This window comes from Protobothrops mucrosquamatus, unplaced genomic scaffold, assembly GCF_001527695.2.
Source record: "Protobothrops mucrosquamatus isolate PMUCROS unplaced genomic scaffold, P.Mucros_1.0 scaffold351, whole genome shotgun sequence".
Taxonomy (NCBI): Eukaryota; Metazoa; Chordata; class Lepidosauria; order Squamata; family Viperidae; genus Protobothrops; species Protobothrops mucrosquamatus.
Genome location: NW_015386686.1, coordinates 348,522 through 365,801, shown reverse-complemented (window position 1 = coordinate 365,801; position 17,280 = coordinate 348,522). Strand labels below are relative to the sequence as shown.

At 38.4% G+C, this 17,280-nt stretch overlaps 1 protein-coding gene across 1 annotated transcript in view; it reads right to left on the bottom strand.

Moving 5' to 3' along the window:
* The window catches only part of LOC107287115 (arf-GAP with SH3 domain, ANK repeat and PH domain-containing protein 2-like), a 44,450-nt gene that overhangs the window by 14,814 nt on the left and 12,356 nt on the right, over window positions 1-17,280 (bottom strand). Inside the window, exons 7-18 of the mRNA XM_029284059.1 lie at window positions 16,182-16,267; window positions 14,082-14,157; window positions 12,145-12,231; window positions 10,506-10,606; window positions 8,922-8,991; window positions 8,112-8,199; window positions 7,510-7,558; window positions 6,349-6,512; window positions 3,770-3,903; window positions 3,560-3,651; window positions 1,773-1,962; window positions 763-848 (exon numbers count right to left, since the gene is read on the bottom strand). Of these exons, the coding sequence (XP_029139892.1) occupies window positions 763-848; window positions 1,773-1,962; window positions 3,560-3,651; window positions 3,770-3,903; window positions 6,349-6,512; window positions 7,510-7,558; window positions 8,112-8,199; window positions 8,922-8,991; window positions 10,506-10,606; window positions 12,145-12,231; window positions 14,082-14,157; window positions 16,182-16,267 (1,223 nt within the window). The remainder of the gene's footprint in view (window positions 1-762; window positions 849-1,772; window positions 1,963-3,559; window positions 3,652-3,769; window positions 3,904-6,348; window positions 6,513-7,509; window positions 7,559-8,111; window positions 8,200-8,921; window positions 8,992-10,505; window positions 10,607-12,144; window positions 12,232-14,081; window positions 14,158-16,181; window positions 16,268-17,280) is intronic.

Here is a 17,280-nt window from a genome sequence, read left to right as displayed (position 1 = left end):
CGGGTCTGGCCTAGGGATTTTTTAGCGGGGTTTTTTAAGGGTATTTTAAGGATAATTTTAATAATCGGCCTTCTTAAATATTTCCTTTTAATTCGGTTTTTAATATAGATGTCATTGTATTTGTATTGTGGTTTTTATGAGGCTGTTAGCCGCCCTGAGTCCCATGAGGAGAAGGGCGGGGTACAAATTAAATTAATAATAATAATAATAATAATAATAACGGCTTCACATAAATATTGAACAAAAGGGGAGAGAGGACCGACCCTGGTGGCACCCCACAAGTTAGGGGCCTTGGGGTCGACCTCTGTCCCCCTGCCAATACAGACTGCGTACGGTCGGTGAGGAAGGAGGAGAACCACCACATAACAGTGCCTCCCACTCCCAACTCACCCAAACGCCGCAGCATGATACCGTGGTCCACGGTATCAAAAGCCGCTGAGAGGTCCAAAAGAACTAGGACAGAGGAATGACCCCTGTCCCGGGCCCTCCAGAGATCATTTACCAGCGTGACCAATGCCGTTTCCGTGCTGTAACCCGGCCTGAAGCCTGACTGGAGCGGGTCCAGATATGTTGATGATATCTCCCCCCATGCTATCTCTCCTATATGGGGTATGTCAATTTTTGTTCCAGCAGAGTGAAGAAATCCCAGAGCTAATAGCTCAGAATCTATTAGTATTCTCACTTTATTTGGTGTGCATGTGAAAAAACCCACAAAAACATTTGCTACTTGCTAATTCTGTTAGGCCCATCAAGTCAACTCACCTATTCTGCACCAGAAAATCTACAATATGCAAAGAGGTTCGGTCACTAACTAGGACTGCCAGATGAAGAAGCGTCTCTCTAGGTTCCTTTGAAACAAGAAACAAGCTGATTATTTAAGAAAATAGATTGCCATGATAATTCACGGGGAACTAGCATCATAGGAATGATTTCTTCAATTTCTGCTAATTTACAATAGGAAAAACATCAGAAGAAAGTTTATGGAATTACTTGCCTAAACTTAGATTACAAATTGGTCTCTGATCAAAGTGCAAATGAACAACTATGGATGGCTAATAGTTTACCAGAGAATCGGGCCGCATAATCCTGTCTATGAAATGAATTCCTCCCAACTGTTCCTATTGTCAGTATCCATTTTTAAAAACTTTAGTGTTAACATTAAAAGGTCCCCTCAGGTGGAAGCAGAATCACAGAACTTTTCTGTGAAATCTTAATATTTAGGCTATAATTACTATTAGTAAAGAAGGGCTATTTGTTTATTTTATTAGTTACATTTAAGGGAAAATGTAGGGCGCTGACAAAATGAGAGGCCAACAGAGACAGTGGTGGAAATAAATATGTCAGCATTATCCTTCATGGTGGCCTCCAAATGAATAGGAGAATGGAATCTATCAGCACCACTGACAACAGGGATAACAATCCAACACATCTTGAGGACACCAAATAGTAGAAAATTGATATATAAAAAAAACCTGTGTCAAACTGTATCAAGTTTTTTTCCACTGACATTCAGTAGGTTTTGACTCAAAAGAAGCAAAGGGAAGTTAATGAGTTTCCTTACTGAGCAAGCTATTGCCCTGAAGAAAAAAAACAGAACATTAATGCTGAGTCACTTTAGGTAGATTATCTTCCCTAGCACATAGTTCAAAAACCAATTTTTTTATACACTTCAATAAAAAGAGTGTATTGCATGTTCCACATTTTGGTATTAATGTACTATCTCTGCTAAAGTGTCCATATACCCCTCAGCTTTTAACTGGAGGAAGTCTCACCTGGCTAGATTCCAAAACAGGCTCACTTAAATCCATTTTTTCTGCATATGCCTGAAGCAAAATAAATATATCCTTCTCTTTGACAGCATTCTCCAAATTCTTGAACTTGGCAACTGGACTCCTCATGATCCTTGGAACAACATACTTCCTATCAACATATTTTGAAATTATGAAATGTTTCCGATGAGTCCTATAATAGTACACAGAAAGACAGAAAAGACAGATTTAAAAGGTGCACGATAATGATCTGCTAGCAGAAACAATAAACTCTCTTCCAATAAGTAGAGAAGTGCAAATCATAAGGCTCCAAAAGAAAGAGAAAAAAGAAGAAAGACATCGTTTACCGGTTCCCTACTTAACAGATTACCTTTTAGGGTAGGGGAAAAAAAGAATTTATGATTTAATGTATTTGTTAAATGTATTTGCTGCCAATCTTACTGTGAGGCTACTCTGGGCACCTTACAAACAGTAAAGCAGAAATGAAAAATGATAAAAATGTAAAGATAACAAAAACAAAGCAATGAAAAGATAAACCATGAAAGTAGAATAATATGAATTAAAAAGGTGGGTAGAGGGGGAGTAGAAAGCATGGGGGGAATGGGCCAGCTAATTAGTCCAGTAACCACCTATACATTACTTAAATAACACAATAAATAACTTTGTATTGAAATTGATCTTGCAATTTCTCAAATATTTATTTTCCTTTGCAAAATACAGTGGCACCTCGGTACTCGTCCAGGATTCCTTCTGGGAGACATAATGACTACTAAAAACAACAGGTACTGAGCAAATCACGTGACTTACGTGATCCTTTATTTCAGCCAGAAGGAATAGCGAGTCATGAGGCAGCCGATGCCAGCAAGTTCTACCTTGTGCATCAAATACCAGGAAAAAGATGAGTACTGGGACAAGGTTTTTGCTTCAAAACGCATCAAAAACTGAATCTGATGAGTTTTGAAGCAGTCAAGTACCGAGATATGACTGTACTACTAACCATTTTATTGCCAAAAGCCTGGCCAGCTCTCAGCAATGGTATAAACATTCCCAAACCATAAATCCATTAAAAAAACTTTCCTGTACCCTCAAACCAAACCTCCATACATCAAAGTTGAATTCTTCTTCTGCATCATCAGAATATTTGGAGGGTTTTAAAAAATAGTTTATTGTTGGAGAAAATTAACATAATGCTATTGTTGATTTTTGCTTTCCATGGCAATCAAGCAGAAATCAAGGAGCTACTACAGAGAAAACCATACTTTCACCAATACTGTCATGCAAGCTATTTTATATAAAAGTTAAAACCCAATCAAGTAATGAAAGGTCTACAGGCAAACAACCAAGCTCAGATAGCACCAAGGACTCAAAATCTACTTACAATAAAATCACCCTGTCCTATAATTTTTTCTTCTATATAATCAGTCACAATTGTTAAAAAAATATTTTTACAGGGAAAAAAGATTAGCCTTGTTGAGAATACAAGCCTTGTTGTATTCTCAGAAGCAAATGAAAATCACTACAGGATACTGGACTTCATGGTCTTTTAATCTGATCTAGCAGGGAACTTCTTATAATGATAAAGTAATACAATTGCTGCAATTTCAGTTGCTTTTATTTTTATTTTCCAATTTACTTTTAAATTGCCAATTTACTTTTAAATTGCCAAATTCAAATGTAACCACTTGTTCAACTGATATTCTGAGCTTTTTAAAGTTTGTTTTATGGAATTGTGATAATTCTGCCCCTCCCCATCCCCTTCTTATGATCATAAAAAAATGAATGTTCCTTACATTGCACTGTCCTTAGTTGGCTTTGAAGATGAATTGGGAAGGTTAGCTTCTATTATGTCATTAAATCGTGAGTTTCCAATATTTTTAGCCAACTACAAAAGAAATAAAAATATAACAAAAGATTTTATAACATAGTGAAACATATCAAATCTATTCCAATGCTAAGCTTGTGAAAAAATGGTGATGGTGCAAAACAAAATAGGTTCTTACCAGAAGTTCTGAGGTGGCCAACTTGTCCAAGGCTAATGATTGGATGCGGGAGTGATGAACACCCATCTCTCGGTGAATCCCAGAACATTCAATGCAAATTAAGATCCCCAAATTAATGGAGAGCCATGCTGGATCTATGCAAGGAGGAAGCATAGGGTTATAATGTTATCTTGCTGGAAATAATGAATAATACAGGAAATGTTCCCAATTTTTGACATTGTGAAGGTACAGTATTTCCTAAAATATTAATAGTAGAGATAAACCATTTGCTATAATTTGTTTCAAAACAAAAAAATAAAATAAAGGGAAACAAAGTCTATAGTCACATTTAACAGTCTCTGTGCAAGGAAGAGGGCAGGTATTTTACTTAACAAAGGGGGGAGGCAAACCCTCTTTGGAGAATTAAGGTTTAAACATGTTTGTGTCCCCCTTTCTTGAGGAGAAATCTCATTTCCATTTGTTTCTGTGTTTTGGCAACAGTGAGATCTACTGCCAAAACATAGTTGTTTCTCATGGGCTGTGTCAGAACTAACTCTCATCTTGGGAAAAGATGCAATGCCATTTTTTTAATTCTTAAATTGGTCTGCTGGACGAAACAATTAATGGTTTGTGGTTTTCCCCAATTTTTTAAGGACAGGTAGCAGTGAAGACAACTGTAGTTAGCTTCAAACTGAAGACTTGAGGAGAGATATGGTGGAGAATCAGAAGCTATTTTTGTGTGAAGCCTAGCACAGACCTCCTAAGACAGTGATGGCAAATCTTTTAGAGACCAAGTGCCCAAACTGCAACCCCAAACCCACTTATTTATCGCCAGGTGCCAGGTGGGCATGGCCCATTGGGTTGGTGTGGCTGTGGTGGTCATGGCAGACTGGGTGGGTGTGGCCAAGGTGGGCATGGTCACCTTGATGTTGCTCATGGGGAGGAATGCTTGTGAGGGCCAGGCAGGGTTGGGGGAGATCCAGGGGATCTCTGGCTGGTGGGACGGTGGGCAGGAGGCTCATCCTGCAGGGTGAAGTGAGGCAAGGTGAGGCAGGGCAGGGGTGCCATTGTCGCAGGACAAGGCGAGGCAGGAGCCAGGGCGGCTGCTGCCTGACACCATCGGCCCCCGCACAGAGAGGCCAGAGAGCACATGGGGGGCAGCAGTGTCCGTCAGCAGCCACAGCCTGCCGGCCCCTCGACCGGCACACTCTGGGGCTCCGCAGCCCACCACCAGCAGTTCAGAGAAGCCACCTCTGAGCTGGACAGCCAGCCAACAGCTGAGAAGGCAATGCAGTGGGTCATGCCTGGGAAAAGGAGAGCACGCGAGGCCAGGAGGGATGGGATGGTGGGGAGGGAAACCAGCTGTGCTGGGATGCATTCAGCCATGTGGGACCTCAGCGAGTTAATGGGCGGTTGGTTGAAGAGGGACGGTTGCCATCTCTGGGGCATGGCACGCGTGCCCACAGAGAGGACTCTGAGTGCCGCCTCTGGCACACGTGCCATAGGTTCGCCACCACTGTCCTAGGAAATCCTAGGCATCCACAGCTAGTGCAATGACAGAAAATGATAGCACATGTATAGTGATGCTTTAATGCAATTTTTTTTTCATATTCTGCTAGCAGCAAATATTTAACTCCTGTTTTGTTACTTTGCCCGTTACAGATGCCTATAAATATAAAGTATAAGGTGTTAATACCAGTTTACAATGCCCTGATAAAGCCACACTTGGAATACTGCATCCAGTTTTGGTCACCACAATGTAAAAAAGATGTTGAGACTCTAGAAAGAGTGCAGAGAAGAGCAACAAAGATGATTAGTGGACTGGAGGCTAAAGCATATAAGGAACAGTTGCTGGAATTGGGTATGTCTAGTTTAATGAAGAGAAGGACGAGGGGCGACATGATAGCAGTGTTCCAATATATCAGGGGTTGCCACAAGGAAGAGAGAGTCAAGCTATTCTCCAAAGCACCTGAAGGCAAGACAAGAAGCAATGGATGGAAACTAATCAAGGAAAGAAGCAACCTAGAGCTAAGGAGAAATTTCCTGACAGTTAGAACAATTAATCAATGGAACAACCTGTGAATGCTCCAACACTGGAAATTTTAAAGAAGAGACTGGACAGCCATTTGTCTGAAATGGTATAGGGTTTTCTGCCTGAGCAGGGGGTTGGACTAGATAATCTCCAAGATCCCTTCCAACTTTATTATTATTAAAACCAAATGAACACAATAGGAAATAGGAAAAACAATTAACTGGATGGGTGAGAAATCTGCTTTCAAATGACCTATTACTCAAGCCTTCCCCACTCTGGTGCCCTTCAGATATGTTGGATTACTTTTCTAAAATTCCCTGCTGGCACAACCAGCAGGTATGTGATTGGAAATAGTGAGAATTGTTGACTAGATTGAATTGGACTGGTTAAGAAGACTGCCTTATTTCAGTTCCTGGAGAAGAAATAAGACATACACACACCACACACCCTATATATTGTATAACAAGGGCTATATCACTCTTTTCTACAATTTAACACAATCATTTGCTGAGATCCTAAATTGTTTCTCAGAGATATAGTGAGAAGCAGCAGCAATCTCTTTTTGTACCTGGTGTTGAGCAATCACAGCACATATTGTTTCCTGGCACATGCTTTATTTCCTCAATGATTGTTCCAGTCAGATTCTCCATGTTGTATCCGTCCTTGTTGTGAGTTTGTTTGAAGGCCATATTCAAAGCTTCTTCTTTACTGTTACTCAAAACAGAGATCCATCTGTAATATAGAAGGAAAGTGTCATTAGATAAATGAATGCCTTCATCCTGTTACTCAGAGTGCCACAGATTAAGGGGATCTATAAAATCTTACTGTGTACACCATTTCCTTTACATTAAACAATGGAGAAAGATAAAAATGGAGTCTGCATGACCGACATTGATGAGTGAACACTTCCCTGACATGGGGAAAAGATATATAGTCTTATGCTCTCTACTTATTCATTTCATGCATCTGTGAAGGGCAGAGTTTTCAAAAGCCAAATTAAATATGTTGCCATAAAATACACTAAAAGGTGGATTTCAAAAACTCCCCATCTTTTAAAGATTTTGTCCTTGTAAATGGTATTGATCTTTGTCACATTTTATTGTATTGTGAATTTTATAGGCCTCTTTGGCAGGAAGTTATCTGGCCTATTTTAAGGAAGAAATATTTCTGAATATGTTAAAAATTTACTTGCAAACGAAAATCCTAAAATTACAGAAGCCATGGCCAGATTTTTAACTATTGTTATAAAACCAAGATTTTTAGTAACACCTCAGTTAGTTGGGGTTTTAAGTGTATTATGTAATTTTTAAAAAATATTATACATCTTAAACTGTTTTATCTAATGCCAAATTTTAGATTATATTTGAAACCTGCTATTTGGACTTTTTGTGGCTATTTGGTGGCTGGACACCGTCAAAGGTAACATCAGCCAGAGCATAAAATAACTGGAAGAAGTTGTGTAAGATCAGATAATGTGGATAGCTGAGAATTGGACACAATTGAACAGATAGTATCATTTGGGTCTTATGGTTATAAATAAATTGAAATTGAAAGAACAAAAATAAGACTTTCAATTAGTAGGAAAAGAATAATAAAATCTTAGATTTAAAAGGGACCAGCCAGGCCCTTGAGATAAATCTTTATTCAGCACAGAGATAAAAAAATCTATTCAGATTTTCTTTGAAGAAATCCAGTGAAGAGGCACTTATTTTTTCTCCCTGGTACTTACATATTACATTCTTGTTCATCCTCTGCCAGGAAGTGATATGTCCGATTATCTGAAAAGAAAAAAACCCCACAAAAACAGAATAACAGAATTGTACTTGAATAATTAGCAAACCAGAAAATAACAGAGATAAAGCTATCGTATCCTTTATATGCAAATGTGGAAACAACTGAATATTAGTAAAGAAATATAAAAAATAAAGCAGCTGGAGTCATTAACAAAAAATATTGTAGGATGACAGCCATATTAGCCACAATAGTCAAAAATCAGGAAGGGTCTGGTAATACTTTTTCACAATTAAAAATATATATTAATGAACTTTAGCTCATTTTATCAGATGTATGTATGATTTAAATTGGAATGGGGAGAGGGAAGAGAAGACAGGGTGGTTATCCAGATTCAGGTTACTTGTGAGATAAACTACAAGTACCTAATAATCATTACATCAGCATCAAGCAACCAGGTGAACTCTAGATACTTTGGGCAGCAATTCCCCTAATCCCCTATCATTGGCATGTTTACTGAGACTGGTGGGAAATAAAATCAAATATCTGGATGATACTTTGTTAACGACTCCAGTCTAAGATGAACTTAACAGAACTCACGTGAAATAAGATCAAAACATTTCTTGTCATCTGCATTTGGTTTAACTTGACAAGTGAGCAAATTCAGCTTCACCGGAAGACGATTTAACTAATTAACCATAGAAAAAAAAATGAACATCAGTTTCAATGGCATTTAACTAGTATCCTAAGCAGTATTATTTGGGTTAAATCCTGATGTTATAGAGCTGTTGTTACTACTTCATAAAGAGGATCAGATGAAGTGTGTTGGAATATAACAAGAAAAAGAGAGAAAATGTCTATGCGTGAAGTGTACAGAGTGTCCGGAAAGAAAAATTGGGGAAAGAAGTTGAGTATGCAGAGCAATTGTCACTTCCTAGCTGGAAAGGGAGAAGAAAGGTTCTCAGGAGGCAGCCCTGAAAAAAGGGAAATAAGGACCCAAAGGGATGAGAACTCTCAAGATCTAAGAATGGGAAGGAGAGACCCAGCTGGTGACAGCTTCATCCAAACCTCAAGAGGGGAAGGAAGGGTTTCTGGGGAAAGACTGAGCAGAAGACCAATGGAGAAGCAATAAGTGTTAGGCTGAACAGTTCCAGGAGGAGGTAAATACTGTAAAGGTCTCAAGTAAGGTTGCAAATGACATACTACTAAACTGGGCAAAGCCCTGACTGGCCACATCCTCCATCTGCTGATCCATGAGTCCAGGCAGACCCAAGTTGTGGACCTGCCTTTTCAGGGCCTCCAAAAACAAAATAAGGGCATAGAGGAACTCCAATGTATAAACAGTAGCTCCATTTTGTTAAGAGTTTTGTTTTAAGAGAAACACCCCAATACTGGAAGTAAAATGCATACTGTACTGTGTGAAATGGTAAGATAGCCATTCCTGACTGTGCACTTTCTCTTCTGCCAGACTTTCCTTAAGCTGAAATATAAAAATAGCATATTTTTATTTAAAAGTAAAAAGATAACATTTTACATTATTGGAGAACTAACCAGCTACATATACAGTATTAATTCCAACCACCATGGCATAAGAGCACCGTTAGATGGTCAGATCAAACAAAAGGCATTCATGTTTGGAACATAACTATAATTTAAATGAAATAGTGTTTTCCACTATTTCCTTTCTTCCTAATGAAGCCATCAGCATCTCTACAGGGTCTGTCTGGAAAGAGGCCTTCTTCAACTCTGCAGAGCATGCAATTGCTTATAGAGAAGGGTGAACCTTCTACCATTGGGCTGAGATACTATAATAAAAGGATTTATTTAGTTCCCTTATACTCTCCCTTTCTACTCAGGCAAAGTAGAAAAGACATACAGCCCATTTTAAAAACAAAACAATATATACAAAATGACATTATTATATTAGTAGAAAGAAATTAAATCAATAAACATATTCTGGATACTGAGAAAATAGAAACTCAACTCAGCTTCCAAGAGAATGCATTCCAAAATCTTGGAGCAAAGCAGGAGGTCCTCTCTCCTATGCCAGAAATATGGCAGCTACAAAAAGACCCATCTTACAAATCTATGAGTCAGATAGGTTCATTATAGGAGAGGCAGACTTAAGATTTAAGCTAGTTAGGCCTTGAAATGTACTTTGGGCCAACAGATAACTGAACAGGCAAGGGAGGACATGGACAATTAGAAAGGAGGGCACACTAACTGTTTAACTTTCTTGGCATCCACAGTCAAAATTACAGTGAAAAACTGCAGTTTTTTTTTACTTAGGTCTAGATATATATGAAATCATATTTTCATAATATGTTTACAACAAATTTTAATTTCCAGAACATCTGCTAGCAATAACATAAAATCTGCAGTGATGTCCCATTCAGATTTCACAGAGAAATGTATGATGAGTTGTGTGATCCACAGACTAGAGTGATCATTGATTTGAAGGGACTTGAGTGAAGTCAGTTGCTGACTTCGGGAAATAAATAATGTAATTCTAAACTCTTGAATCTATCAATAAACAAGGTAAAGAAAGAAGCAAACAATTTACAAAGTCACAATATATGAAAATTTGAATGACTATGGCTGTGAAACAATCCAAAATAATAATAAAAAAATCAGGAGATTCAAAAAGACAATATTTTTTTTTTAAAGCTATGCTTGCCAGAGGCAAAACTTGAGGCCAAAAAGGACACGTCCTCCTTTTTGCCAGATATCTGTTAACCCCAAATATACCCAGTAAACAACTTTAATAATTTCGACACCAAAATTTTGCCTGGAAAACAATTGTGTTTTCTTTTCAGTAATTCATGCTCTGCTTTCAAAATACAATATTTCCAAGGCAACTTACAAGAGAAATAGCCACAGCCCTGCATTCAACAGAGAAAGTCAGACAGCAATTAAATAGTTCTATTGCTTTAAGTTTTATTGTTTTTAAAATATATTTGCAGTTGCCAAGGATGAAATCATTGCATTACTTACCCATCACTTTTCTTAAAGAGGCTCCCAGATCTCTCTGTGCCATACTGCTTATTTCCCTGGAGTTGATGCATGCTATACCTCACTGGCTTGCTCATAGAATTCTGCTAGAAAACAAATATACATTTTTAAAATGTAATTATATGCACCAATAAGCAAGGATGCCAAAAATTCAACGTTCATTAGAATATGATCTCAAAATTAGAAATGTTGAGTTGGAAATGGACATTGATTCCACCTTTCTGCTCAATCCAATATGGAGCCATAGAATCCCTCACAATCATCCAGCTATTGAGTAAGGAGAATCCACCATATTGCAAAATCCTCTTACCATCAGATCCTCTTAAAATATAACCTTTGCTTCCTTGCCATTTTCACCCATTGATTCTTGGTCTGCTCTCTAGATCAACAGATAATGTAATCCATTTGCTGCACAAATCCTTTCAACTATTCATTCATATGATGTATCTTCTCTTTTCCCACTGATTCATATTTTTTAAAATTGCTTTGGGCACAAGTTCAGCACATTTACCTAGAAAATGCTAAGCCCGCAATAGCAATGAATTATCTGCAGCAATACTGTTGAAGCATAGAAAGATCAATCTAGTATAGTGTTTCTGAACCTTAGCAACTTTAAGATCTGTAGAATTGGATTTCTGGAAGTTGAAATCCATACATCTTAAAGTTAACAAGGTTAAGAAACACTGATGTGATATAATGGCCTGATTTTGCTGGCACCCATCTTTTCTTCTGATCAGAACTCCTCCAATGTTAGCAGATGAAATTTGAAAGCTGGGCAGTTATTATCCTTGCCAAAAAAATTTTGTCCTTGTGATAGGCTGCCTTGGCACCTTTTCTTACTAATAACTTTCCTCTTAAAGCAATGTAATGGGCATTATATTTCACGTCAAAGCACAAAATACTTTTGGGTACAGAAGGCTTTGTAAAATTCTGCACTAAATTTTGGGATAGACATATTGGATGGGGGGCTTTTTTGAATTTCCCCATGGAAAGAATTTTTTTTAAACATTTTCTCATGAGCACAACTTTCCCTTAGGTGGGACAGCACAACTGCTGCTACTACTATTATTTTTTTAAAAAGGCTTGTGGGAGTAGCTCCTTCATACTGTCTTCTTTTGAGATTTAATTGAAGGGAGGATAAAGCATGTAGAAGAGAAAAGTGTACAGTGAATACAAGAGACATGACCACATTCATCTATCTGTCTGTCTGTCTGTCTGTCTGTCTTATCTATCTATCTATCTATCTATCTATCTATCTATCTATCTATCTATCTATCTATCTATCTATCTATCTATCTATCTATCTATCTATCTATCTATCTATCTATCTATCTATCTCCCTTGTAATTAAATAAATACAGAAACACTCCACCTGTGAATATTTCCTGAAGCTCTCTTCTCCTTTGAAGGAATTTTGAAACCAAATTCTCTTCCATAAAACTGAAGAATTGACAGAAGCAAAGACAGATTGGCAGAAACTGTGCTCATACACATGGTAAATTGCCTTTCCCCCAATTAATTCTTCCTTTTAGTCCTTAACAAAAGATTTCTAAGAATATTTCATCAGGTATCTGCTGGTCTTTCTCTATAGCAAAATTGGTTGTACCGTCCCTAGTTTTACCTCTCTGGGCTCCAACTGCAATGCTACTTTGAGCTGATCCCGAAGGGAACACAACTGTTTCTTCTCCTCCTCCTGCTTTGACTTCATCTAAAAAGCATCACAAAAACATTCCATCAAACACATCAGTTGTTTTTGTGTTTGCTGCAAAATACCTTCAGTTGGCATTTCTTTCTATGCTGCCCAAATCTCCAGGAAGTCTCCAGCCAATATTATTAACAGCAATTTTAACACCAGTTAAGCTAATGAATTTAATGACAACATCATTTGTTCCAAGTCTGACTGATATGTGTTCAGATGCTTGCAATTTGAAATTATGTCTACTTCTCTTCGATTCTTCATTGTTACACATACTTGAAAGGGATCAATTTAAAATTAAAGTGAGATGTTCAGACTACACAACACAGCATATAAAATCTGACCAGAAGGAAAAGGAAGTTTATTTATTATTTATTAAATTTATATACCACCCACCTCCCTGATAAGGCGACTCTGGGCAGCTTACAGATGATAAAAAGATGAATAGAAAAACAAATTTAAAATTTAAAACTACACAAAAAATTAAAACCAAGGAGATGGACAGCATGGAGATGAGGTCTTATTCCATCAACCAACTCTTCCAGCACCTAAGCCAATTGGCAAAAACAAGCTTTAATACCTCTCTGGAAGGCCAAAAGGCCAAGTTACATGTCTTTCCATGGAACCATTTTACCTTTTCTGCTGAACTTAATTATTAAGTTGAAAATATTTATTATGGTTGTGCCCTGAAAACCATCCAAGTAGTATTTGAAAACATATGCACTTCCTTAAAGATATATTCAAGAAACAGGTTTAGGGTGGAGGACGTTTTGGAACCCTCAGCCTGTTGCTGAAAGTTTGCCTCACCAGTTTTCAGGCACAAACAATCAAGTCCACACATATAGTGTTTCAAGCTAACTACTTTATTTTATTCCACTTATAACTCAGGAATCTCGCTAGTCTGCTTGCTTTCTCTCGGGAACATATTGATAAGGTACATGGAACTTAGAGGGGAGGTTAGAGCTAGATATTTTGCAGCTGAGTAACAACTCAAGGCTAACTCCCAACTTGGTTCCCCCCTCCTTGACTGGCTGTCTGTTTCCCCACATCAGTGTTGCATATCTGCATGGTATAGCAGGGTACATGTAGTGCAAAACTCTACATATTTAGCATGTCCACTCTGGAACATGAGTGACATGCTAGAGACTGCACAAAATGGATGCATTAGGACAGAAGTTAAATTTTATTTCATTTTATATTAAAAATAAACATAACTAATATGCTTATTCTCCTATCATAATCATTCAATAATTCTCTCTTCAGTGGCTTCTGCAAGTTCTTGAAATTTTAAGTTACAAGCTCCAATCCCTTTACACATGTGAAACTTCCAAGTCTTTACTGTGGAGGGTGCATGCCCAGGACTTCAGGTTTTGTGAACCTGTTCTAATGCAGCATGCATGAGAATGAAAAGCCAGAATGTGAATGAAAACCCGCTTCCGGCTAAGTGGACAGGCTCTTTCCTACACTATTTACAAGGGAAGAAGGATTTTAGAAATGTAAGCTTTTGTTTTTATTATGTTGCCTAGAACAATTTTCTCATCCTCAGCAACTTTAAGATGTGTGGACTTGAACTGCCAGAATTCCTCATCCAGACAAACTGCTATTTATATTAGTTATATTATGTTCAAACAAACTAGCTTCAAAATATGATTTCTAGAGATGGCTTGTTAATACAAACCTTAGTAATGCCAAATACAACAAAGAATCTAGTTAACTAAAAGTAGACTGAAAGCTTTGAACTTCTCTTTGGAAAGTGTATGTAAACTTAAGACTTGATAGGACTTGAGTCTGTTTATGTATTTCACACTGTGTTTTAACCTGATATGAAATTTTGGCCTATCAATTTCATATTATATACTCACACTCTGAAGCTCAGGAGTTAGTTTCTCTATAAATTGCTTGTGCTTCTCTGTTGCCTTTAAACATTTCTGGAAGAAACTGATGGAGAAATACAAAAATACAATGAAACAAAAGTAAAAAAGTACATGTTCATTTCACACCATAGGACATTTTCACATCAGTACTATTATTTTCAGTGAAGTCTTTCCAAAATTATCATCACAATTGCTAACCTCAGTATGTTGTAAATGATGCTTGAGCGGCAGAAAGAAGATGGGAAGGGGGAGGAGATGAGGATACTTTCCCATCAGTGGGTGAGTAAAGCAAGAGTGGGTAACTGATTGTCCAGAACAGTGGTGGCGAACCTATGGCACACGTGCCAGAGGCGGCACTCAGAGCCCTCTCTGTTGGCACGCGCACCACCGCCCCCAGCAGCAGTTCCATCAGGCCGCCACCACTGCACAGAGCAGGAGCCCCGCCCAGCACAAAGGAGGCGAAGCGGCCGACTAGCAAGCTGGAGTAGAGGTGGTAGAGCAGAGGTCACCAACCATTGTCAATTGGTGGGCTGGAAGAAAAGGGAGGGGGAAGCATTTTACATGCATGCATGTGCGCATGGGGCCGTGAGCACGCACGCACTGCAAATGGGGTGGAGCTACTGCCTGCGTGATACTCACTAGTCCTGCCCCGTTCTTGCATGGTGCAGCCCCTTGTATCTGCACCCCGTGGTGCAGCAGTGGCCATTTTTGCGCCTTGCAGCATGGTGGCCCATTTTTGTGACCCCAGGTTTTGCGTGCCAGAGGCGGCACTCAGAGATGCCCCACTGCCCCCCCCGAGGGCACCACAATGCTGATGCGGCCCTGGCACTTTGCGATAAATAAGTGGGTTTTGGGTTGCGGTTTGGGCACTCGGTCTCTAAAAGGTTCGCCATCACTGGTCCAGAAGGTCTCCAATGCTCAGGTGAAACTATTTAATTTGTTGTAATGTTGCATGCACTATAGAACTAGTAAGAAATCAATTCAACTCCCAAATGCAGCCATGAGAGTGATGAGGTCCAGGTTCTGAATTGCTGTAAGGACCTCATCTGGAAAAGCCCTTTTCAGCCTCAGTACCCAGGTATAGCTACTGGCCTGGATGGCTTTAAGGCTAGAAATGTATCTCTTCAGAGTTTGCAAGATGGTGGCTGAAAAATCTATGGACGTATTGCTGTTGCCTTACCTGTGTTTTATTGGATTACTTCAATTGTTACCCATTCTTGTAGGTGGAGGGACAGTTTATACATGAAACAGAAGGAAATGATAGAATAGGCAAGGCCATTTGAAACTGGAGGTAGGGAAGCACACTTTCAAATGTTTCCTTTTGTTAACATTGCACGCATAGTAAGCAAAAACCTACTGACCTATGTACCTATCCATCATACAATTTCCTTTCAGGAGAAGCAACATTGCTACTCTTTTATGAGTGACATCACAATTGTTATTATTATTATTAATGTTTGCAGCATTGAAATATAGTATCGCCCACATTCTTTTTGAAATGGACACTGCATTCCACTCCTCTACAGTCTTCACAACTCATTTTGAAACGGATGGAAATTCAAACAGAGCAACTGGTTACATTGGATTTTGAGTGGATGCCCTTTGCAATTGTTCTTGCATAGTTTTTAAATAATTGCTCTATTTAATGTAGTAGTAAAAACAAAAGGCAAACATTTAAAAATTAAAATATGTATTTGTATACTGTTTTTCATTTGTGTTAATCCCAAACAATTTACAGCACGACCCCTTCCCTCCCAAAAGGTAGAAAAATTAACAGGGATGGCAAAAGCCAACATAAAAATAGGAGCTATGAGGAGGGCCTAACCTGGCAGTTTTGCAACTTGCTATATTCTGTGTTTCAGAGTTCAGACAATTATAAGGAAAGGAATTGGAAATGAAGCTTTACAAGGATAAGATTACTTACCCGTAATAGAGTAAAATGTACACTCTAGAATAAAATATATTTATGCCATAGATTCACATTTACAAAAGTTCATGCAACAAGAAATTTGCATTTAAACTGCCCTAATATCTTTCCTTCCAAGAGAATTGTGAAGAATGAAAAGGTAGAAAATGGATGGCACTTACTTGAACTGGGAGTTGCAGTGATTGATGTTATTCTGCAGCAAGTCAACTCCTTTCTTGGTTTTAAGCTCGTTCACTTTAATTAGGTACTGGAGGGAAAGGTTACATAGCTGACATTTTAAGCTACATTCTCATTTGTTTGCTTAGCCCTCCTCTGTTCTTGAGTGCTAAGTTACACTATGCAGTTCTTTCTTTTTATATCACGCACAGAGTATATAATAATCTTCGCTTTACATAAACTCAAAAACAATTGTACTTGGATTGAAGTAATTTAAATTTATTTTTATGATTTGTCTTTTAAATTCTATGAAAGGCAGAACTTACATAGCTATTTACACTAACTAAACCAAGTGTTACATTTATATTTTTCCAGGTATAAGATACAGTTATTTCTAATAGCCTGCAGCAAAAAAGTTAATTGCTACATAGTGGTAATTATGGTACTATAGTAGAATTAAGATCTGAATAATTATAACCGAATTTTACCAAATAGTGGAAAGCATCATTCAGAGACTGAATGATGCTTTAAAAATGAAGGTCCCAGTGTTAGAGGAATTATCTTGACGGATATGTATCAACAAACAAACATACATAATTTATTGGAAAAAATTAAGAGTTGGATCCAGATTCTCCTAAATGAACTGAAGAGATTCCTTCAATTTGAAGAGGAAATTAGGCACAAAACAGGCAGTGATTTTGCCACTTCGCTTCTTCATTGCAACTCTATATTAGCTGTCCTGCTTTTTGAGGCCCACTACATATGGTCCTCAATATATGACCACAACTGAGCCCAGAAATATGGAGGTTGTGGAGGTTATTGAGTGAGGTGCCCGCATGATTGACTTGCTTAATTACCACAACCCTAGCTCTCCCCATGGTGGTCACTAAGTGACTGTGCAGTTCATTAAGTGGAACATGGGGTGCCTCAGGGAGGGAGGCCTGGCACAGATCAGACCCACAGTATAGCACCTCCAGAGCTCATCCATTTCCCCCTGACTTGCCAGGGCCTCCCTAGTTTCCTGTGGCTCTCCTTGCAAACTTCCCACACCCTTGGCCTCTTCCCCCCAATCATGCCTCAGTTCACTTATCTTTTCTAAGATCA